Raw genomic sequence first — 24,356 nt, forward strand, 5'->3', positions numbered from 1 at the left:
CCAGACTTGGTGATGTGTAAGCAGTACTTACATCATCACACAGTCCTTACATTAATAGTTAAATAAAAGTCCAAAAGTATATAAACACCCCTACTAAGTATCAAGTTCAGGGGTTTTAGCCGCATCAATTTAATTCAGGTATGTATACAGACTCCTTCCTGTAGCAATATGACCGTGCCTGAATAAAGTAAAAGACATGGTTTGGTTCCTCAAAAAGTAAAGTTAGACATGGTTGCAAAGGAGGGGCGAAAGGGCTGCAACTCCATATTAATGCCTGGGGCTTTGGGATGATAAGTGGTATGATAAGTTAGCTGTTCACATACTTTTTACCTTATACAGTGGTAACTTGTAACTCAACATCCCCTAAATCCGAAATATTTGAAACTCGACGCCCTTTGTTGAGAAATTTTTACCTTTAAACTCGACTTTTACCTTAAACTCGAGGTGTGTGTGACTGTTGCTTTGTTCACATTATGCTGTCCATTTTACTTCAAATAAATGAGCATCAAAATCTGAATAAGTTTTTATATTTTATGATGCTTTTCTATCATTGCAAAATGAAAGCGCACAGTAAACAGCAGCACCGCGACCCAGATCAACCACACAGCAGCATAACATCATAACCGCTGCTTACCTGAGCTTCTCTTCTTTAAATTAAGACCAAATCTATATTGTGCTGTTCCATTAGAGATATAATCTACTTGTTTCCAGAGTATTTTCAGAATATTTCCAGACTATATAAATCCATATCCAACTGTGTTTGTCCACCTATAATTAAAAATTAGAGGAACAACTAAAATTCCGCCCAAAATCTTAATTTGGAAGCTCTGATTGGTTTATACAGCTGTTCGAAGCCTGAACCACGAGTGAATCTCTGAATCAAATGCACTGATTCATGGAGTCAACAAGACACAAATGTATTGAATAATGACACTATTAAGTATAAATAATTCATCTTACATATTTTGTTCTGTAATATGTTTTTTTTGTGTGTTGGAGACCAACATGGACTCTTTTTACTCCAACTTTAATAACTCCAGATCAGAATTAGTTAGAAGGTAAAAATTTGCCACAGGAATAAATTGTTGGTAATAGAATATATTATTATAACAATATTATTAATATACTGTATATAATATAATATTTATTTAATAAAACAAATGCAGTTTTTCAGTTCTCCCATAACCAATTGACGTTGAGTTTCAAGGTACCATATGAAATCTGGCTTTGTATGAAATACAACTATTTCATACCAGTAATATGTTAATTATGACAATGTATAATGAGAATAGAATAAAGCAAATAGGGGATTTTAAGTTTATAGTTCTCCAAATATTCTGTGATATAAATCAGTGGTCCCCAACAACCGGGCCGCGGCATATTTATTACTGGGCCACACAGAAAGAATAAATAATTAGAGCCGTTACATCAACAATGAAAACACTGCTTCCATTTCCAACACACGGGTGTTTATTATCTCATATCTCCCCCAGGTGGAAGCAGTGTCTCGTTGCAGCGAAAAAAGCTCATTTGTGATTTTATTCTATTTTAAATCCTCCTGTCCCCGCCGGTCCGTGAAATTTTATCTTATATGAAACCGATTTGTGGTGCAGTGCTGATATAAATAATAGGATTGATGTTGGACATGTTGGTGGTTTATTAGACTCACTTTGTAGTTTGTATTTAATCTTCACAGTGATGCCAGCAGATTATTAAAGAGAGAAGAAAATAAATTCTTTATATAACAGAAAATCTGCAAAACAGAAATTCTTTATGTTTTGTTCTTGTTTTAGTCTGATTCAGGGTGAGAGATCAGACTCACCTGAACCCAGCAGTGTGTCCATGAAGAGTAATTGGTCAATGTATGATCCACCAATGTTCAGTGACAGAGAGCGTTCTACTGGTCTGAGGTAACGATCATTTCAGGAAATGTGACTCTAAAAAACTGATATTCCTGAATCCCAAATATAGAGATTATTTCTTTAGATTTTACCTTTTTAAAAAAAGCTCTAAACAGCTCTAAATTGCTACCTATTTTCATTACCACGTTCTTCTGTGCTTTAGGTCAGTGGAAAGTAAAAGCTCAGACTCACCTGAATCCAGCTGTGTGTCTATGAAGAGTGATCGGTCAATGGTCAGTCCCATACTCTTCAGAAAAAGAAATTCTTCTACTGATCTGAGGTCAGCATATATTTTCTATTCTGTTCTTTACTCCCAGTCCCACCTGATTCAATTAATTCACCCCTTGGCTGTCCAGCCTATTTTTGTGCATTTTCCGCCTGAATGGCATACCCAAACTTGAATGCTTTTTATTCAGAAAGTACATATGATATTAGAAAATGTATAGTTTAATATGACTGAAAACCCCATTATTATAAATATAAATTATCAGGGAAAAAAAACAGCTATTTACATTTATTAAATCCAAAGTTATAGTGAGTATAAGTAGGAATATACTATATTATGAAAAAACAAACTACTGTATAATGCAAAAAATAAATGATCTGTATTTTATGGTGACAACATATAATTAATTTAGGTCCAGTTCTATATACCTTAGTGTAAATACTAATTGTATGACCCTGGCATATCCTCTCCAAATTTCCTTTTAGCTTTTCTGAGTGCTTTTTTAGCCTTTTTACACTAGAAACAACCTCTGAATTCCATATAATTCATTGTATTTAGGTACCTATGTTACAAAAGTTTTATAATCTGTTTTCCAAAAATAAAACAAAACAATTACTTGTTATTTCTCCTTTATTAAAAGATAAGCAAAACAAATTTTATGAAGAATGATCAAAATTGTTATAGAAAAAATATAATGAACCCAAAACTATTTACAATATCTATTTACATTTTTGGGTACAAATATTTACAGGTTTTTGTGGTACCCCAAAGAGGGACCGTCCTTTTGTCTGCCTCTTTGCATGTGTTGCAGATGACCTGGTTTTTTGTTTGGTTGGAAGGGGGGTGAATGAAGTACTTGGCATCCCTTTGACAGAGGTCACTGTACTTTGTGGAACTGTGAAGATGGCTTTGGATGTGGATTCAGGGAGCGGTGGGGAAAAACGGCTCTTTCTCTTTGTCTGTACAGCTGGCACCCAAACTTCATATGACTCCTCATATTTGCTACACTGCCTTGCCAAAAAAAAGTCACCACCTGGATTTAACTAAGCAAATAGGTAGGAGCCTCCCATTGGATAATTACTGCATGGGTGATTATGTTTCAGCTGGCAACAAGTTATTTAACCCTAACTGATGCAGTGAGTAGCTTCTCAACAACCATGTGGAAAGACACGTCCTGTGGTCGTGGAAAAGATGTTCATCTGTTTCAGAAGGGTCAAATTATTGGCATCAAGCAGAGAAAACATCTAAGGAGAAGCTGAAACTACAGGGATGTTTAATAGTGAAAGTAAGAGCATTTCCACACACAATGTGAAGGGAACTCAAGGGATTGGGACTAAACAGCTGTGTAGCCTTAAGAAAACCACTTGTCAGTGAGGCTAGGGAGCATAAAGATTGGACTCTGGAGCAATGGAAGAAGGTCATGTGGTCTGATGAGTCCAGATTTACCCTGTTCCAGAGTGATGGGCGCATCAGGGTAAGAAGAGAGGCGGCTGAACTGATGCATTCATCATGCCCAGTGCCTACTGTACAAGCCTGTGGGGGCAGTGCTATGATCTGCGGTCGCTGCAGTTGGTCAGGTCTAGGTTCAGCAACGTTATGTGCCCAAAGAATGAGGTCAGCTGACTACCTGAATGTACTGAACCACCAGGTTATTCCATCAATGGATTTTTTCTTCCCTGATGGCACAGGCATATTCCAAGATGACAATGCCAGGATTCATCGGACTCAAATTGTGAAAGAGTGGTTCAGGGAGCATGAGACGTCATTTTCACACATGGATTGCCACCACAGAGTCCAGACCTAAATCTTTGGGATGTGCTGGAGAAGACTTTGTGCAGTGGTCCAAATCTCCCATCATCAACACAAGATCTTGGGGAAAAATTAATGCAACTCTGGACAGAAATAAATGTTGTGAAATTGCAGAAGCTTGTGGAAACAATGCCACAGTGAATGCGTGTCGTAATCAAAGCTAAAGGCGCTACAACCAAATATTAGAGTGTGTGATCTTTTTTTGGCCAGGAAGTGTATTATAAAACACAAAATACAGCTTACGTTTTAGTAATAAATGCATAGTTGTAACAAAATTCTTAGTGTGAGTTCGAAAACCTAGTGAGCTGCCTTGCTGTCTTACTGGCTACACAGGCAGCTGCCTCAGTAGAGAGGATTCTAATAAGTCAATGACTTATAAGTCAGGTTATTCGAACGCACTACTTAGACAGCGATTCCGTTGGGTTTCGCTTACTAAGCTAACAGTTAGCATCTTGCCATTCAAACCAATGGGATGGGGTGGCACAGCGCGTTAGCATGTCACCTAACATCTCCCTCCGTGTACCGAAAACAGTTACATTCGCTGACAAGCCCGAACTTGCAAATAAAAACACTTGTGCAAGTTTATACAAGTTAAAAATCAATAATAATTTATTTATGTTTGAAAATAATTCTCCGCATCGTCAGCCAGGTTTTTTTTTATTTTTCTGTGAGAGAAGAGATGCCTCGCTCTTGTTTTTTTAATTTTAAGATGCCTAATGTAACGGGTCTCTGCTTGTTTTTAATGATGAATCACCCATGTAATGGTCTTCACTGCTCTAATGCAATCAAAAGATGAACACAATGATCCCTCTCTCTGTCTTTATTACACTCGCATACCTGCATACACACACATACAATCCTTAATTCAGACTGTATTCTGCAACTGCACAAGCTCTCCAGCCATGTACAACGCGCCACTGGTAAAGACTAGTTCACATGAACAATCTTTATGGTAATTATACACTCGGTTCTTCCAAGAAAGAAAATAATAATAATAAAAAATGCACAACGATATAGGCGCAATTATTTGACAATTGTTTGTGATCGTATAGTGGATAAATAACTTTGACTAGTAGAGAGAGAGTTTTTTTTTTTTTTTTTCCGAAGCTTCACTGAACAGATTTACATTTTATAACTTATTTTAGGACAAATGACAACATACCTGCATACACACATATACAATCCTTTATTCAGACTGTTTTCTGCAACTGCACAAGCTCTATAAAAGTAAAAGAAAGATGAGATTAAGCGCATTTTGTAACTCATTCCTTAGTGAAATGCGACTGGCGCAAAAAAAAAAAAAATCTGGGAATTAAAGTAGCAATGCGCTAATATTTGACAAAAACACACCGGTTAGGTACTCTGACTGATATTATGGATCATGTTTGTAATAATCCACTTTAGAAGTACATATGTCCCTTTTAAAATATAAAATAATTCACAGAGCTTTTTAACACTGCTTACCTCCAGCAATGTACAACGCGCCACTGGAATAAGGAAAGCGTTAAGGGACAATTTGAGAAGCTTTGCAGTTGCGCGCGTGTAAAGCAGGGAATTGTAGTCCATTAAAACACATTCCAACATATAAAACGTATGTGAATAATACAACCTGTTATTTTTAGAAAATAAGAAAACAAATAGCAATAGTGTATTATAATAGTATAGTATAATATCATAGTATAATAGTATAGTATAGTAGTATAGTTAGTATAATAGTATAGTATAATAGTATAGTATAATAGAAACAAATTAACTCTAAACAAATAATTTTGATAGAATTAATCAAAATAAGGGTACTAATATTATAACTTTTTAACTCCATTACACTAACTAGACAGCTTATTAAGGCATCTAAGATTTCAAACAGCCTCCTTCTCGGGAGCGCACGTAGGATGACGTAAAATGCGTCTATGTAGAGCGATCACTAGCTTTTCCAACACACCCTTAGAGTTCTTAGAATCATAACACTTGGAAACAACAATCTAGTCTTTTGAAAGAATCATAAAACTTGGAAAACAATAATGTAGTCATTTGAATCTATTGTGTAATAATTGTAATAGATACTGCTACATGTTACTTTGAGCCTGTACTAATTACAATACACAATAATAAAAAATGAACGATATAATAATATAACAATATAACAATATAATAGACATGGGACAGTGGTAGCCTAGTGGATAGTGAATAAGCTGTCTAGTTAGTGTAACGGAATTAAAAAGTCTATCAACCGGTAGATTGGCGGTTCAAATCCAGGCTCTGCCATGCAGCCACTGTTGGGTCCTTGAGCAAGGCCCTTAACCCTGTCTGCTCCAGGGGCACTGTAAGATGGCTGATCCTGCGCTCTGACCCCAGCTTCCAAAACAAGCTGGGATATGTGAAGAAAGAATTTCATTGTACTGTATAACTGTATATTTATATATGACAAAGTATATCTTCTTCTTTTTCTTCCTCATGGGCCTACAATGACAGATCTTAGCATTAGCATGTCGATTTTGTATTTACATTTTTTACATTTGGCATTTTTACCTTACTAAAATAATGGGTTACTTCTCAATTCAACAACAAATGTAAATTTGGTATCAAAATAAACATTTACTTACTAGTCAACAATAGCATCTTTTCTGTCTTCTTCAAACGAATAATAATTGATTTCTTCGGACACCTTAAATTCTTCTTCTTCCAGTCGTTCCAATTCAGCTAATACTTCTTCTGCACTTTCAAAAACTTTTTCCTTTGCTTGTGTTATATTTTGTGTATAAAATAATGTGAATCACAGAACAAATTTTCCGCTTTGCTTTTGCTCACTGAACTCTGTACACTGACGCACTTTTCTCCGTACAATATTTTGAATGCGCTCTTCAAGCACACAAATTGCTTTACACAACGGCATTTTGTGCTCCCTGATTGGTTTACAGATTTGATTGACATGTCATTGGATTGCTCAGAGCCTCAGCTTTCCAATGATAAGCATTTCACCATGTTCCGTACAGGAAAACATTTTTTCATTTTATAGCATGTCAGTACCTTCATGGACAAATCACACAAAATAGTGAATTAATTAATTACAGAACAACAAGGCGATATAAATTTGGCATCAGTTAAAAGAAGAGAAAGTAAGGTATGTACCTTTGTGGACCTTTTGGTGTTGAGGTTGTGTTTGAGTCATAATGGCAGTTACGCATGGAGTAAACAAACAAATCGGCTTTTGCAAATGTTTTATTTTATTGTTGTTTTTAGGGTGCTTATTGAAATTAGTGCATTAGAAATGTAATATCCTATTTTATCATGATTATTAGAGTTTTCCTGTTTATTTAATTAGTATTTTGTTAATATTTTTTCCAAAAGTCGCGTTATAAAAAAATAAAATATTAATATTTTTATATACGTCCCCAATGTTGCTATTTTGGGGTAATTTATAAAAAAAATATATGTATATTACAAAAACCATGCACATTGCTAAAAAGTAAACATTTAAGCTTTCAAACAGTACCCAGCAATGATATGTTGATGATATCACAGTTTACAGATATAACGCAGAATCTAGAATACTGGCCCAGGACAGCGAAGGGGTTAACTTGATTTGTTGTTTCCTAAGATGACATTTTCTGATTGGATGGCAGTATGATGATGTTAAACAGCTTTTGGATCTTTATTGCTATTTGCTGTGAAAATGTTGTATTATTTATGTTAAACTTAATGCTTTGATTGTTTACAGACACCAAGAGAAATTAAAGAAATCAGAAAGAAGCAGCAGAAATGAGGTGGATTCAGTATTTAAGGTGTGTATCTGAGTCTCTGTGTGGAACTTCTGTCTGATTAGGCACGTCTACAAAACTTCTGAATGTTGCAGAAATTTCCAGTGATACTAGTATCAGTGATGTGATGCTTAGTCAACAGTTAAAGTCTTCTACAGTCAGCTCCAAAATTATTGGCACCATTGATGGAAAAAGGTCGTAATTTATTTGTGTTTAATCAGCTCTTAAAATGAAAATGTGAAAGAAATGTATTTGTTATGTAAAGTATATATTTCATAAATGTAATGGGTGATGAAGAAAGATGGTACACAGACTCATCACCAAGCTGATTCTAGATCCGAGAGCAGTAACTGAACATAATCAAAGGAATCAAAGGCCAAAGGAATCCTAAGTAAACAAATATTAGTTACACTGAAAAGAGGCTGATTACCCTGGTGAAAAAAGTATACTAATCTTTGATATACCACAGTGCACTAAACCATGTTTGTACTTATTATACTTTAATTGTACAAAAATAATACAAAAGGGGTCATAATCTCTTGTTTTAACACTAGAATGACTACAGTTGCGCTTTTTTGCTCAAGACACATTTGCCTCTCGATCCCCCGCTCCCCTGTTGTGAGCCATTTAGTACCCCATTATCATGGTAATGACCCACATCCTGTCTACACACAAACACCTCTCATCCCCCTCTGCCCCTCTGTGAGCAAGATTTATTTAAAATAATATTCGCAGGAAAAAAATCGTACAAAAGCAATAGACACATTGCAATTTAGTTTTTTTTTTTGTTTATTTAATGTTTTAACAAAACTATAGGTACTATATATATATGTGTGTGTGTATGTGTGTGTGTAATTGTAGCTATACATGTTATTCACACTTATTACACACCCAGTTTTTCTCAGTTCTACATTTGCGACAGGTGTACTTGTTGCAAACTCCACACTGTTTTGTGCTGCGGTTTCTAGTGCAGAGCGTCTGCACCTGACACTGCGTCGTCTTTCCAGGAACAGGCGACGGATGTTGCTTTTCCATGAGCTTCATGACGACATTCTCAGACAGTCTTTCACCCTTGGGACGACTGGGGTCCTTTCCTAAATATGGAATGGCGTTGCACATATACTTCGTCTCCAAGTCTGCAGCAATCCAGAACTTTATGCCAAATTTATCAGGCTTAGTTGAGATGTACTGCGTGAATGGACAGCGGACCTTGGTGGGAAACAGCTGCTCGTCGACAGTAATGTGTTGTCCCGGTACGTAACACAGATGACAGTTACATATGAAACTTTGCCAGATGTCCGAAACTGCAGCGAATCTGTCGGTCTTCACACGTTCAGCACGGGTGTCTTTGTTGTCAAACCGCAAATACCGCATGATTTCTTTGTAGCGGTCACGGCACATCGTCTCCTTGATTGCAGGCACGGCATAATTTTCAGACCAAGACTCTATCATCGCACCAATTGGGCAGAGCGTTGCTCGAAGAAACAGAACTGCTATGAAGGCCATCAGCTCACTGACAGAAAGGCTCCAGCATTCGTTTGTTCTCCGGGCTTCGTGGACGGTGCAGTCTGTGATGATCCGGAGCATCTCCATGCTGAACAAACACAGAAAGCTCTGGAGTCTACTCGTTATCCTCCGCTGCACAAAAGAAAAGAAAATTTTAAAATGTTAATTACATATAACTTGTATTTTACTGCACTTTGCTTGGCTTAAATTGTATTACATGTGACAACAAATTAGATTTATCTGAAATAATACAAAGAAAAAACGTACACAAGCAATTTGGAAAAATGGAAAATAATATTTATAAACACAAGAAAAGGCTCACAAACAGTAACATTACCTTGGCATACTCTGTGGGTCCTGCTCTCTCATGGAAAGTAACATCTGTGCTGAATTCATTCTGCAGAAGGAGTTTAGCATCTACCGTCTCCCAAACTGTCCCGTCCTTTGCTTTCAAGCTTGGTATAGGTGTCTTGTTCTCTGCTCCCAAACGTTTCTTTCTGGGAGGGCTGCAAAGCTCTTCATCGGATTTACCATTGCCATCCCCATCTGTCGACAGTTCTGAGCTGAACTCGTTGTCAGAATGAGCTACTTCATCCAAAGTTAGTACCTCTCCTCCATCTGACACGCAGTCATCAATAGCATTCAGTAACTCCAACACTTGCAAAGGAGTATAGGTCCTCTTGTGTGCCATTGTGTTTCCGTTAGCTCCACACAGGATAGCAGGAAAATGAAAATGATCTGTTCTCATCTGTGTGTCTGCTTTTATTCAGAATCATAAGAACAGGACTACAGCCATGCAAATAGTTGTAAATAATTTCACGTTGGAGGAGTAAATGTGTGTACTACATGTGTGGTATGGGTAACATCAGCAATTAGAAAATGATTAACGGCAGTCATTTACATTAACTTCTTCTCTGATCTCCATCTCTGATTTACACATATATGCATCTCTTACTCTATATACTTCATGTTCAATTCTATATACTTTATATATATAAATATATATATATATATATATATATATATATATATATATATATATATATATAATGTATGTGTGTGTGTGTGTGTGTGTGTGTGTATATATATATATATATATATATATATATATATATATATATATATATATATATATATATATATATATACTGTATATATGTGTGTGTGTGTGTGTGTGTGTGTGTATATATATATATATATATGTATATATATATAAGTATTGAACGCATCAACAGTGCTTTCTCAGTAAATATATTTCTGATGGGACTACTGACATGGTAACAACCCAAGTAATCCACACACAAGTCCAAAAATTAAGTTTTGTGTAATAAAGTGGAATGACACAGGGGAAAATTTATTGAACACATAAAGAAAATGAGGTGCAAAAAAGCATGGAAATCCAAAACACCAGCTGAAATCTGTCAGTATTTACAAAGCAATCCTGCCCCTATCAGTGCAAATTAATATCAGCTGGTTTAGTCCTAATTGATGGCCTATAAAAAGGTTTCTCATTACCAAGGTGTCACACAAGAAGCATCTCATGTTGGGTAATAGCAAATAGATCTTACAAGACTTTCGCAACCATATTGTTGCAAAGCATACTGATGGTATTGGTTACCGACGTATTTCTAAACTTCTAAATGTTCCAGTGAGCACCGTTGGGGCCACTATCCGGAAGTGAAAAGAACATCATATCACCATAAACCGGCCCCTGCTCCTTGCAAGATTTCTGACAGAAGTCTTCTTGAATAGTCAGAAGAGTTGTCCAAAAGCCAAGGACCACTCGCGGAGAGCTTCAGAAAAGACCTGGAATTAGCAGATACAGCTTTTCTACTAAGTATTAAATACATTTCAGTAAGCGTGTTCAATACCTTTTCCCTGTGTCATTCCACTTTATTACACATAACTTAATTTTTGGACTTATTTGTTTTGACTTCTTTGTATGTGTGGATTTCTTGGGTTGTTACCAACATTTGGTGAAAATTTCATGTCAATAGCCTCATCAGAAATATATTTACTGAGGAAAGTGTTGATGCGTTCAATACTTATTTTCCCCGCTGTATATATGTATATATATACAGGGGTTGGACAATGAAACTGAAACACCTGTCATTTTAGTGTGGGAGGGTCATGGCTAAATTGGACCAGTCTGGTGGCCAATCTTCATTAATTGCACATTGCACCAGTAAGAGCAGAGTGTGAAGGTTCAATTAGCAGGGTAAGAGCACAGTTTTGCTCAAAATATTGCAATGCACACAACATTATGGGTGACATACCAGAGTTCAAAAGAGGACAAATTGTTGGTGAACATCTTGCTGGCGCATCTGTGACCAAGACAGCAAGTCTTTGTGATTTACATTTACATTTACATTTTTAGCATTTAGCAAACGCTTTTATCCAAAGCGACTTACACAATGAGCGGAACACGATGAGCAATTGAGGGTTAAGGGCCTTGCTCAGGGACCCAACAGTGGCAACTTGGTGGTGGCGGGGCTTGAACCGGGGCAACCACTGAGCTATCACTGGCCCGGGTTATGTGATGTATCAAGAGCCACGGTATCCAGGGTAATGTCAGCATACCACCAAGAAGGACAAACCACATCCAACAGGATTAACTGTGGACGCAAGAGGAAGCTGTCTGAAAGGGATGTTCGGGTGCTAACCCGGATTGTATCCAAAAAACATAAAACCACGGCTGCCCAAATCACGGCAGAATTAAATGTGCACCTCAACTTTCCTGTTTCCACCAGAACTGTCCGTCGGGAGCTCCACAGGGTCAATATACACGGCCGGGCTGCTATAGCCAAACCTTTGGTCACTCGTGCCAATGCCAAACGTCGGTTTCAATGGTGCAAGGAGCGCAAATCTTGGGCTGTGGACAATGTGAAACATGTATTGTTCTCTGATGAGTCCACCTTTACTGTTTTCCCCACATCCGGGAGAGTTACGGTGTGGAGAAGCCCCAAAGAAGCGTACCACCCAGACTGTTGCATGCCCAGAGTGAAGCATGGGGGTGGATCAGTGATGGTTTGGGCTGCCATATCATGGCATTCCCTTGGCCCAATACTTGTGCTAGATGGGCGTGTCACTGCCAAGGACTACCGAACCATTCTGGAGGACCATGTGCATCCAATGGCGGTGCTGTGTATCAGGATGACAATGCACCTATACACACAGCAAGACTGGTGAAAGATTGGTTTGATGAACATGAAAGTGAAGTTGAACATCTCCCATGGCCTGCACAGTCACCAGATCTAAATATTATTGAGCCACTTTGGGGTGTTTTGGAGAAGCGAGTCAGGAAACGTTTTCCTCCACCAGCATCACGTAGTGACCTGGCCACTATCCTGCAAGAAGAATGGCTTAAAATCCCTCTGACCACTGTGCAGGACTTGTATATGTCATTTCCAAGACGAATTGACGCTGTATTGGCCGCAAAAGGAGGCCCTACACCATACTAATAAATTATTGTGGTCTAAAACCAGGTGTTTCAGTTATTTTGTCCAACCCCTGTACATATATGTATGTATATATGAATACTATTTGAAAACTACTATATATGAAACTATTTGAAAACGGTGGTACAAACTTTTGTTTGACCATGAAGGCTAGCAAGAGACAGAATCATAGATTAGTTGGGGGTGGGTTGAATAGTGTGTTATCTGCTAGCATGTGCATGACAAAAGAGGACTGATAGCGCTCTAATGGTTGTGTAGAAGGAGGAGTTTGTCCTCAGAATCTCAGATTTTCAGTCAAGCTAGTGTTAAATGGGTTTGAGATTTTTGGCAGACATGAGGTTGAACGCACAAGTTTAACATATCAGTTCTTATCAGTGGCGTAACTAGGAGCTCATGGGCCCCAGTGCAAAAAACATTTTGGGCCCCCTAAACAAATTTCATATATATATGAAGCTGTATGCTGATAGCTGATCAGAATGAATTGAAGGTACTCACTCAGAAGTTCATGCGCGTGCTTTCTAGTATCGTCAAGCAGGTTAGTTACACAGATTCCTAAAATTCCTTGCTGTGCACTCACTGTCTATTTTAATTACATGTATTCTGATATTTTATTGTCTTTTAATTATTTGAACATTTTACCTAACAAAAATATTGTGATATAATAACGACCTGGCGAGTGCAGCCAATGGGGGGCAGTGCGGTGGAGGGTTGAGTTCATGTCGTGGAGTCTACCCCCATCCTTCGCTCGCCATGGGCCCCAGTGCACCTGCCACCCCTGTACCCCTGGTAGTTACGCCCCTGGTTCTTATGTAACAGCGTGATTTACCGCAGCACCATAATGCCATGTGTAGTAATACACACCCTAAGAGCTTAAGATTCCTTTGTATCTAGCCATGTAAAGTTTGTTGTTGAAGTGAATGTTTTTAAAATCTGCTCAGTTTGGGTCAGTTTGATCTGTAGTACTGACGGTATTTTAAATAAACGGTTTAGCTTTATTGTGAGCTTTAGTCACTTTACAATACACTAAATTGTATTTTAACATGTTCATTACAAGAACAAGAACACTGAATAAATATTTATGTAGTGAGTTTTTTACAAGTATAATTACAGAATCGTGTGAAAAGGGGCAGTGATAGCTCAGTGGTTAAGGTACTGGACTAGTGAACAGAAGGTTGCCGGTTCAAGCCCCGCCACCACCAAGTTGCCACTGTTGGGTCCCTGAGCAAGGCCCTTAACCCTCAATTGCTCATTGTGTAAGTCGCTTTGGATAAAAGCGTCTGCTAAATGCTGTAAATGTGTGAAATCCAATAATTACATGCAAAGTAAAAATACAGAACATAGTATTAAAAGCATACCTGAGTATGTTGTATGAGTAAAATTATTATATTTTAATATAACAAACATGGTAAAAATGTTTCACTGTTGTACCAATGAGTAACTTTATAAAAAAATACACTTAATCTGTTGGTCAATATACAGTAGACCCTTGACTTACAAATTTAATTGGTTCCAAAGGGCTGTTCTTAAGTCAAAACGTCTGTTAGTTAAACCTGTTTTTCCCATAAGAAATAATGTAAATATGTTCGCGAGGACTGGTGAACCAAGGTCTGGTTCCCAGTGTCGCCGGCGTTACAGAATCTCAGCTAACAAACCCTTAAATACTAAACACTCTAATTGGTGCTGACAGCCTGCAGCTGACCCTGCCCTATTTAAGCAGAGTTAGTGTGGCTGCAGGTTGTCACACCTTTTGTTTCTTTGTCGCATTGCTGCGTTAACCTCTCACCGTTTTTAGGGCCAGGGCCCGCGCGTTACGAGGATGGTCAGGTGTGTAGGTCGAAAGGCCGAGGTAGCAAGGGTTTCTTTTACTTTCCGATAGGGATAGTTCGGTGTGACTGTTACGCAGCCCTCGCGCTGCCTTTTGTTTTCGTTAGTGCTGGTTTCCTCTCTGCGTTGTTAGCAGGAGGCTAACCGCTAGCTGGAGCTACCACATTAGGCAGCTTCATTTCCTGTCAAGCCAGGGTATTTCCTAGCTCTGGAATAGGGTAGTGCTTAGAGCGCTTGCCTTGGGTCAGGACGACACCGGTTCGAATCTGCCCTGTGTTTACTTTTTAACTTTTCTCGTTGCTTTCTTGCAGAGTTGCTTCTCCTTCGCAAAGCCAGCGTCCTCGGTTCGAGGCTCATGTGTTAAGTTACTGTTTTGATTTCTGTTTCATTTTCAGGTTCCGCTCGAGTCAACGCCACCCGGCGGTGAGATCGGAACTTCTCCGATCCTTTTGTTTCTTGTTTTTGTTCTTTGTTTATTTTGTGTTCATGTCTTTTTTTCTGTTAAAAAACGTAGTTGCTCTCGCAACTAAAATCTGCATTTTGGGTCCGACTCCTTTCATCATAACAGAAAGGTGCGACCAGTAAGATGGATCCAGCGGGTTCCCCACCGGTAGCCAACGTTCTACACCACGAGCTGGCACTGAACGAATTGGCTCAGCGCCTGGCTGGATTTGTCTCAAGCCATACCGCCATCTAATACTGGCTTTGATAACATAGTCCAGTCTCCTGTTCGCCCCGGGACATCCTCAGTGGGTAAGCCTCTAATGTTTTGCGGGGGACGCCAAACAGTGTCGAGGCTTCCCCTACAGTGTTCCCTGATTTTTGAGCAGCAGCCCTCTCGATTTCCTACCAAGCGCTCTAAAGTGGCCTTTATTATCTCCCTTCATACGGGTAGACCCCTGAATGGGCCAACCCCTGATTTTGTCCAACCCCTGTACATATATGTATGTATATATGAATACTATTTGAAAACTACTATATATGAAACTATTTGAAAACGGTGGTACAAACTTTTGTTTGACCATGAAGGCTAGCAAGAGACAGAATCATAGATTAGTTGGGGGTGGGTTGAATAGTGTGTTATCTGCTAGCATGTGCATGACAAAAGAGGACTGATAGCGCTCTAATGGTTGTGTAGAAGGAGGAGTTTGTCCTCAGAATCTCAGATTTTCAGTCAAGCTAGTGTTAAATGGGTTTGAGATTTTTGGCAGACATGAGGTTGAACGCACAAGTTTAACATATCAGTTCTTATCAGTGGCGTAACTAGGAGCTCATGGGCCCCAGTGCAAAAAACATTTTGGGCCCCCTAAACAAATTTCATATATACAGTGTATCACAAAAGTGAGTACACCCCTCACATTTCTGCAGATATTTAAGTATATCTTTTCATGGGACAACACTGACAAAATGACACTTTGACACAATGAAAAGTAGTCTGTGTGCAGCTTATATAACAGTGTAAATTTATTCATCCCTCAAAATAACTCAATATACAGCCATTAATGTCTAAACCACCGGCAACAAAAGTGAGTACACCCCTTAGTGAAAGTTCCTGAAGGGTCAATATTTTGTGTGGCCACCATTATTTCCCAGAACTGCCTTAACTCTCCTGGGCATGGAGTTTACCAGAGCTTCACAGGTTGCCACTGGAATGCTTTTCCACTCCTCCATGACGACATCACGGAGCTGGCGAATATTCGAGACTTTGCGCTCCTCCACCTTCCGCTTGAGGATGCCCCAAAGATGTTCTATTGGGTTTAGGTCTGGAGACATGCTTGGCCAGTCCATCACCTTTACCCTCAGCCTCTTCAATAAAGCAGTGGTCGTCTTAGAGGTGTGTTTGGGGTCATTATCATGCTGGAACACTGCCCTGCGACCCAGTTTCTGGAGGGAGGGGATCATGCTCTGCTTCAGTATTTCACAGTACATATTGGAGTTCATGTGTCCCTCAATGAAATGTAACTCCCCAACACCTGCTGCACTCATGCAGCCCCAGACCATGGCATTCCCACCACCATGCTTGACTGTAGGCATGACACACTTATCTTTGTACTCCTCACCTGATTGCCACCACACATGCTTGAGACCATCTGAACCAAACAAATTAATCTTGGTCTCATCAGACCATAGGACATGGTTCCAGTAATCCATGTCCTTTGTTGACATGTCTTCAGCAAACTGTTTGCGGGCTTTCTTGTGTAGAGACTTCAGAAGAGGCTTCCTTCTGGGGTGACAGCCATGCAGACCAATTTGATGTAGTGTGCGGCGTATGGTCTGAGCACTGACAGGCTGACCCCCCACCTTTTCAATCTCTGCAGCAATGCTGACAGCACTCCTGCGCCTATCTTTCAAAGACAGCAGTTGGATGTGACGCTGAGCACGTGCACTCAGCTTCTTTGGACGACCAACGCGAGGTCTGTTCTGAGTGGACCCTGCTCTTTTAAAACGCTGGATGATCTTGGCCACTGTGCTGCAGCTCAGTTTCAGGGTGTTGGCAATCTTCTTGTAGCCTTGGCCATCTTCATGTAGCGCAACAATTCGTCTTTTAAGATCCTCAGAGAGTTCTTTGCCATGAGGTGCCATGTTGGAACTTTCAGTGACCAGTATGAGAGAGTGTGAGAGCTGTACTACTAAATTGAACACACCTGCTCCCTATGCACACCTGAGACCTAGTAACACTAACAAATCACATGACATTTTGGAGGGAAAATGACAAGCAGTGCTCAATTTGGACATTTAGGGGTGTAGTCTCTTAGGGGTGTACTCACTTTTGTTGCCGGTGGTTTAGACATTAATGGCTGTATATTGAGTTATTTTGAGGGAAGAATAAATTTACACTGTTATATAAGCTGCACACAGACTACTTTTCATTGTGTCAAAGTGTCATTTTGTCAGTGTTGTCCCATGAATAGATATACTTAAATATCTGCAGAAATGTGAGGGGTGTACTCACTTTTGTGATACACTGTATATGAAGCTGTATGCTGATAGCTGATCAGAATGAATTGAAGGTACTCACTCAGAAGTTCATGCGCGTGCTTTCTAGTATCGTCAAGCAGGTTAGTTACACAGATTCCTAAAATTCCTTGCTGTGCACTCACTGTCTATTTTAATTACATGTATTCTGATATTTTATTGTCTTTTAATTATTTGAACATTTTACCTAACAAAAATATTGTGATATAATAACGACCTGGCGAGTGCAGCCAATGGGGGGCAGTGCGGTGGAGGGTTGAGTTCATGTCGTGGAGTCTACCCCCATCCTTCGCTCGCCATGGGCCCCAGTGCACCTGCCACCCCTGTACCCCTGGTAGTTACGCCCCTGGTTCTTATGTAACAGCGTGATTTACCGCAGCACCATAATGCCATGTGTAGTAATACACACCCTAAGAGCTTAAGATTCCTTTGTATCTAGCCATGTAAAGTTTGTTGTTGAAGTGAATGTTTTTAAAATCTGCTCAGTTTGGGTCAGTTTGATCTGTAGTACTGACGGTATTTTAAATAAACGGTTTAGCTTTATTGTGAGCTTTAGTCACTTTACAATACACTAAATTGTATTTTAACATGTTCATTACAAGAACAAGAACACTGAATAAATATTTATGTAGTGAGTTTTTTACAAGTATAATTACAGAATCGTGTGAAAAGGGGCAGTGATAGCTCAGTGGTTAAGGTACTGGACTAGTGAACAGAAGGTTGCCGGTTCAAGCCCCGCCACCACCAAGTTGCCACTGTTGGGTCCCTGAGCAAGGCCCTTAACCCTCAATTGCTCATTGTGTAAGTCGCTTTGGATAAAAGCGTCTGGTAAATGTGTGAAATCCAATAATTACATGCAAAGTAAAAATACAGAACATAGTATTAAAAGCATACCTGAGTATGTTGTATGAGTAAAATTATTATATTTTAATATAACAAACATGGTAAAAATGTTTCACTGTTGTACCAATGAGTAACTTTATAAAAAAATACACTTAATCTGTTGGTCAATATACAGTAGACCCTTGACTTACAAATTTAATTGGTTCCAAAGGGCTGTTCTTAAGTCAAAACGTCTGTTAGTTAAACCTGTTTTTCCCATAAGAAATAATGTAAATATGTTCGCGAGGACTGGTGAACCAAGGTCTGGTTCCCAGTGTCGCCGGCGTTACAGAATCTCAGCTAACAAACCCTTAAATACTAAACACTCTAATTGGTGCTGACAGCCTGCAGCTGACCCTGCCCTATTTAAGCAGAGTTAGTGTGGCTGCAGGTTGTCACACCTTTTGTTTCTTTGTCGCATTGCTGCGTTAACCTCTCACCGTTTTTAGGGCCAGGGCCCGCGCGTTACGAGGATGGTCAGGTGTGTAGGTCGAAAGGCCGAGGTAGCAAGGGTTTCTTTTACTTTCCGATAGGGATAGTTCGGTGTGACTGTTACGCAGCCCTCGCGCTGCCTTTTGTTTTCGTTAGTGCTGGTTTCCTCTCTGCGTTGTTAGCAGGAGGCTAACCGCTAGCTGGAGCTACCACATTAGGCAGCTTCATTTCCTGTCAAGCCAGGGTATTTCCTAGCTCTGGAATAGGGTAGTGCTTAGAGCGCTTGCCTTGGGTCAGGACGACACCGGTTCGAATCTGCCCTGTGTTTACTTTTTAACTTTTCTCGTTGCTTTCTTGCAGAGTTGCTTCTCCTTCGCAAAGCCAGCGTCCTCGGTTCGAGGCTCATGTGTTAAGTTACTGTTTTGATTTCTGTTTCATTTTCAGGTTCCGCTCGAGTCAACGCCACCCGGCGGTGAGATCGGAACTTCTCCGATCCTTTTGTTTCTTGTTTTTGTTCTTTGTTTATTTTGTGTTCATGTCTTTTTTTCTGTTAAAAAACGTAGTTGCTCTCGCAACTAAAATCTGCATTTTGGGTCCGACTCCTTTCATCATAACAGAAAGGTGCGACCAGTAAGATGGATCCAGCGGGTTCCCCACCGGTAGCCAACGTTCTACACCACGAGCTGGCACTGAACGAATTGGCTCAGCGCCTGGCTGGATTTGTCTCAAGCCATACCGCCATCTAATACTGGCTTTGATAACATAGTCCAGTCTCCTGTTCGCCCCGGGACATCCTCAGTGGGTAAGCCTCTAATGTTTTGCGGGGGACGCCAAACAGTGTCGAGGCTTCCCCTACAGTGTTCCCTGATTTTTGAGCAGCAGCCCTCTCGATTTCCTACCAAGCGCTCTAAAGTGGCCTTTATTATCTCCCTTCATACGGGTAGACCCCTGAATGGGCCAACCCCTGATTTTGTCCAACCCCTGTACATATATGTATGTATATATGAATACTATTTGAAAACTACTATATATGAAACTATTTGAAAACGGTGGTACAAACTTTTGTTTGACCATGAAGGCTAGCAAGAGACAGAATCATAGATTAGTTGGGGGTGGGTTGAATAGTGTGTTATCTGCTAGCATGTGCATGACAAAAGAGGACTGATAGCGCTCTAATGGTTGTGTAGAAGGAGGAGTTTGTCCTCAGAATCTCAGATTTTCAGTCAAGCTAGTGTTAAATGGGTTTGAGATTTTTGGCAGACATGAGGTTGAACGCACAAGTTTAACATCTCAGTTCTTATCAGTGGCGTAACTAGGAGCTCATGGGCCCCAGTGCAAAAAACATTTTGGGCCCCCTAAACAAATTTCATATATATATGAAGCTGTATGCTGATAGCTGATCAGAATGAATTGAAGGTACTCACTCAGAAGTTCATGCGCGTGCTTTCTAGTATCGTCAAGCAGGTTAGTTACACAGATTCCTAAAATTCCTTGCTGTGCACTCACTGTCTATTTTAATTACATGTATTCTGATATTTTATTGTCTTTTAATTATTTGAACATTTTACCTAACAAAAATATTGTGATATAATAACGACCTGGCGAGTGCAGCCAATGGGGGGCAGTGCGGTGGAGGGTTGAGTTCATGTCGTGGAGTCTACCCCCATCCTTCGCTCGCCATGGGCCCCAGTGCACCTGCCACCCCTGTACCCCTGGTAGTTACGCCCCTGGTTCTTATGTAACAGCGTGATTTACCGCAGCACCATAATGCCATGTGTAGTAATACACACCCTAAGAGCTTAAGATTCCTTTGTATCTAGCCATGTAAAGTTTGTTGTTGAAGTGAATGTTTTTAAAATCTGCTCAGTTTGGGTCAGTTTGATCTGTAGTACTGACGGTATTTTAAATAAACGGTTTAGCTTTATTGTGAGCTTTAGTCACTTTACAATACACTAAATTGTATTTTAACATGTTCATTACAAGAACAAGAACACTGAATAAATATTTATGTAGTGAGTTTTTTACAAGTATAATTACAGAATCGTGTGAAAAGGGGCAGTGATAGCTCAGTGGTTAAGGTACTGGACTAGTGAACAGAAGGTTGCCGGTTCAAGCCCCGCCACCACCAAGTTGCCACTGTTGGGTCCCTGAGCAAGGCCCTTAACCCTCAATTGCTCATTGTGTAAGTCGCTTTGGATAAAAGCGTCTGCTAAATGCTGTAAATGTGTGAAATCCAATAATTACATGCAAAGTAAAAATACAGAACATAGTATTAAAAGCATACCTGAGTATGTTGTATGAGTAAAATTATTATATTTTAATATAACAAACATGGTAAAAATGTTTCACTGTTGTACCAATGAGTAACTTTATAAAAAAATACACTTAATCTGTTGGTCAATATACAGTAGACCCTTGACTTACAAATTTAATTGGTTCCAAAGGGCTGTTCTTAAGTCAAAACGTCTGTTAGTTAAACCTGTTTTTCCCATAAGAAATAATGTAAATATGTTCGCGAGGACTGGTGAACCAAGGTCTGGTTCCCAGTGTCGCCGGCGTTACAGAATCTCAGCTAACAAACCCTTAAATACTAAACACTCTAATTGGTGCTGACAGCCTGCAGCTGACCCTGCCCTATTTAAGCAGAGTTAGTGTGGCTGCAGGTTGTCACACCTTTTGTTTCTTTGTCGCATTGCTGCGTTAACCTCTCACTGTTTTTAGGGCCAGGGCCCGCGCGTTACGAGGATGGTCAGGTGTGTAGGTCGAAAGGCCGAGGTAGCAAGGGTTTCTTTTACTTTCCGATAGGGATAGTTCGGTGTGACTGTTACGCAGCCCTCGCGCTGCCTTTTGTTTTCGTTAGTGCTGGTTTCCTCTCTGCGTTGTTAGCAGGAGGCTAACCGCTAGCTGGAGCTACCACATTAGGCAGCTTCATTTCCTGTCAAGCCAGGGTATTTCCTAGCTCTGGAATAGGGTAGTGCTTAGAGCGCTTGCCTTGGGTCAGGACGACACCGGTTCGAATCTGCCCTGTGTTTACTTTTTAACTTTTCTCGTTGCTTTCTTGCAGAGTTGCTTCTCCTTCGCAAAGCCAGCGTCCTCGGTTCGAGGCTCATGTGTTAAGTTACTGTTTTGATTTCTGTTTCATTTTCAGGTTCCGCTCGAGTCAACGCCACCCGGCGGTGAGATCGGAACTTCTCCGATCCTTTTGTTTCTTGTTTTTGTTCTTTGTTTATTTTGTGTTCATGTCTTTTTTTCTGTTAAAAAACGTAGTTGCTCTCGCAACTAAAATCTGCATTTTGGGTCCGACTCCTTTCATCATAACAGAAAGGTGCGACCAGTAAGATGGATCCAGCGGGTTCCCCACCGGTAGCCAACGTTCTACACCACGAGCTGGCACTGAACGAATTGGCTCAGCGCCTGGCTGGATTTGTCTCAAGCCATACCGCCATCTAATACTGGCTTTGATAACATAGTCCAGTCTCCTGTTCGCCCCGGGACATCCTCAGTGGGTAAGCCTCTAATGTTTTGCGGGGGACGCCAAACAGTGTCGAGGCTTCCCCTACAGTGTTCCCTGATTTTTGAGCAGCAGCCCTCTCGATTTCCTACCAAGCGCTCTAAAGTGGCCTTTATTATCTCCCTTCATACGGGTAGACCCCTGAATGGGCCACCACTCTTTGGGAGAATAATACTAGCGAATTCTCCTCAGAGCGTGCCTTCGTTAATACTCTCATTTTTTAACCCACAGGGAGGGAGGCCGGCAAGGCCCCGTCTGCTTGAATTAACTCGGGGGGTTAAACACTGGCTGCCAAGTGTGGGTGGGACGAAGAAGCTCTCATGGCTATTTTCCATCGCGGTCTCGGGGAGAAACTAAAAGACAAGTTGGCCACTCGCGATCTCCCCTCCTCGCATAGGTCATTCTACCAGCTTGCCACTCGCATACAGTGCTGTGAAAAAGTATTTGCCCCCTTACAGATTTCTTTTGTTTGTGTACATTTGTCACACTTAAATGTTTCAGATTATCAAACAAATTTGAATAACAGACAAACATAACCTAAGTAAATAAAAAAAGCAGTTTTTAAATGATGATTTCATTCATTAAGGGAAAAAAGCTATCCAAACCAACCTGGCACTATGTGAAGTAATTGCGCCCCCCTTCATGAATTAACTGTGATTAACCACAATTTTGGGAAAGCTGGGTTCAATTTCACTAGCCACACCCAGGCCTGATTACTGCCAGACCTGTAGAATCAAGAAATCACTTAAATATAACCTGTCTGACAACATGAAGTAGCTAAAAGAACACATTATGCCCCGATCTGAAGAAATTCAATAACAGATGAAAAACAAAGTCATTGACATCTATCAGTCTGGAAAAGGTTACAAAGCCATTTCTAAGGCTTTGGGACACCAGCGAACCACAGTGAGAGCTATTATCCATAAATGGAGAAAACATGGAACAGTGGTGAACCTTCCCATGACTGGCTGGCCTACCAAAATTACTCCAAGAGTGCATCGACGACTCATCCAGGAGGTCTGCAGGCCTCATTCACCTCAGTTAAGGTCAGTGTTCATGATTCAACAATAAGATAGAGACTGGGGGGCAAAAATGGGATCAATGGGAGAGTTCCAAGGTGAAAACCACTGCTGACCAAAAAGAACACAAAGGCCCATCTCACATTTGCCAAAAAACATCTTGATAATCCCCAAGACTTTTGGGAAAATATTCTGTGGCCTGATGAGACAAAAGTGGAACTTGTGCATTTGTGGAAGGTGTGCGTCCCGTTACATCTGGCGTAATACTAACACAGCATTTCAGAAAAATAACATCATACCCACAGTGAAATGTGGTGGTGGTAGTGTGATGGTCTGGGGCTGCTTTGCTGCTTCAGGACCTGGACGACTTGCTGTAATTGATGGAACCATGAATTCTGCTCTCTACCAGAAAATCCTGAAGGAGAATGTCTGGCCATCAGTTCGTGACCTTCAGCTCAAGCGTACTTAGGTTCTGCAGCAGGACAAAGATCCGAAACACACCAGCAAGTCAACCTCTGAATCGCTAAAAAAGAAACAAAATGAAGGTTTTGGAGTGGCCTAGTCAAAGTCCAGACTTGAATCCGATTGAGATGCTGTGGCCGTTCACAGGCCGTTCATGCTGAAAAACCCTCCAATGTGGCTGAATTAAAACAATTAAAAAGAAGAGTGCTGCCAAGGGTGGCACAACCAGTAATTAGGTTTAGGGGGCAATTACTTTTTCACATAGGGTCAGGTTGGTTTTGATAGCTTTTTTCCCTTAATAAATGAAATCATCATTTAAAAACTGCATTTTGTATTTACTCAGGTTCTCTTTGTCTGATGTTGAAATTTGTTTGATAATCTGAAAAATGTAAGAATGACAAAAAAGCAAAAAACAAAGAAATCTGTAAGGGGGCAAATACTTTTTCACGGCACTGTAGATTCCCGGCTCAAACAGCGAGCTCGGGAGCGGGGAGCCCGTCCCTCTTATAATAGAATGAATGGTCCGCCAAGGGCCGAGAAACTGGCACAACCCGACCCCAAGGACGGATTAAGGATAGTCTGGGCCCCTGGG

General features: G+C 40.3%; 1 protein-coding gene and 1 pseudogene across 1 annotated transcript in view; one reads left to right on the forward strand and one right to left on the reverse strand.

Annotated features, from left to right (window-relative positions):
* The window catches only part of LOC134309986 (NACHT, LRR and PYD domains-containing protein 3-like), a 152,688-nt pseudogene that overhangs the window by 18,201 nt on the left and 110,131 nt on the right, over positions 1-24,356 (reverse strand).
* LOC134309987 (NACHT, LRR and PYD domains-containing protein 3-like) overlaps positions 1,861-24,356 on the forward strand; it is a 93,672-nt gene continuing 71,176 nt past the window's right edge. Inside the window, exons 1-2 of the mRNA XM_062991495.1 lie at positions 1,861-1,910; positions 7,655-7,718. Of these exons, the coding sequence (XP_062847565.1) occupies positions 1,861-1,910; positions 7,655-7,718 (114 nt within the window). The remainder of the gene's footprint in view (positions 1,911-7,654; positions 7,719-24,356) is intronic.

The sequence above is a fragment of the Trichomycterus rosablanca genome, chromosome 3 (genome assembly GCF_030014385.1).
Source record: "Trichomycterus rosablanca isolate fTriRos1 chromosome 3, fTriRos1.hap1, whole genome shotgun sequence".
Lineage (NCBI taxonomy): Eukaryota > Metazoa > Chordata > Actinopteri > Siluriformes > Trichomycteridae > Trichomycterus > Trichomycterus rosablanca.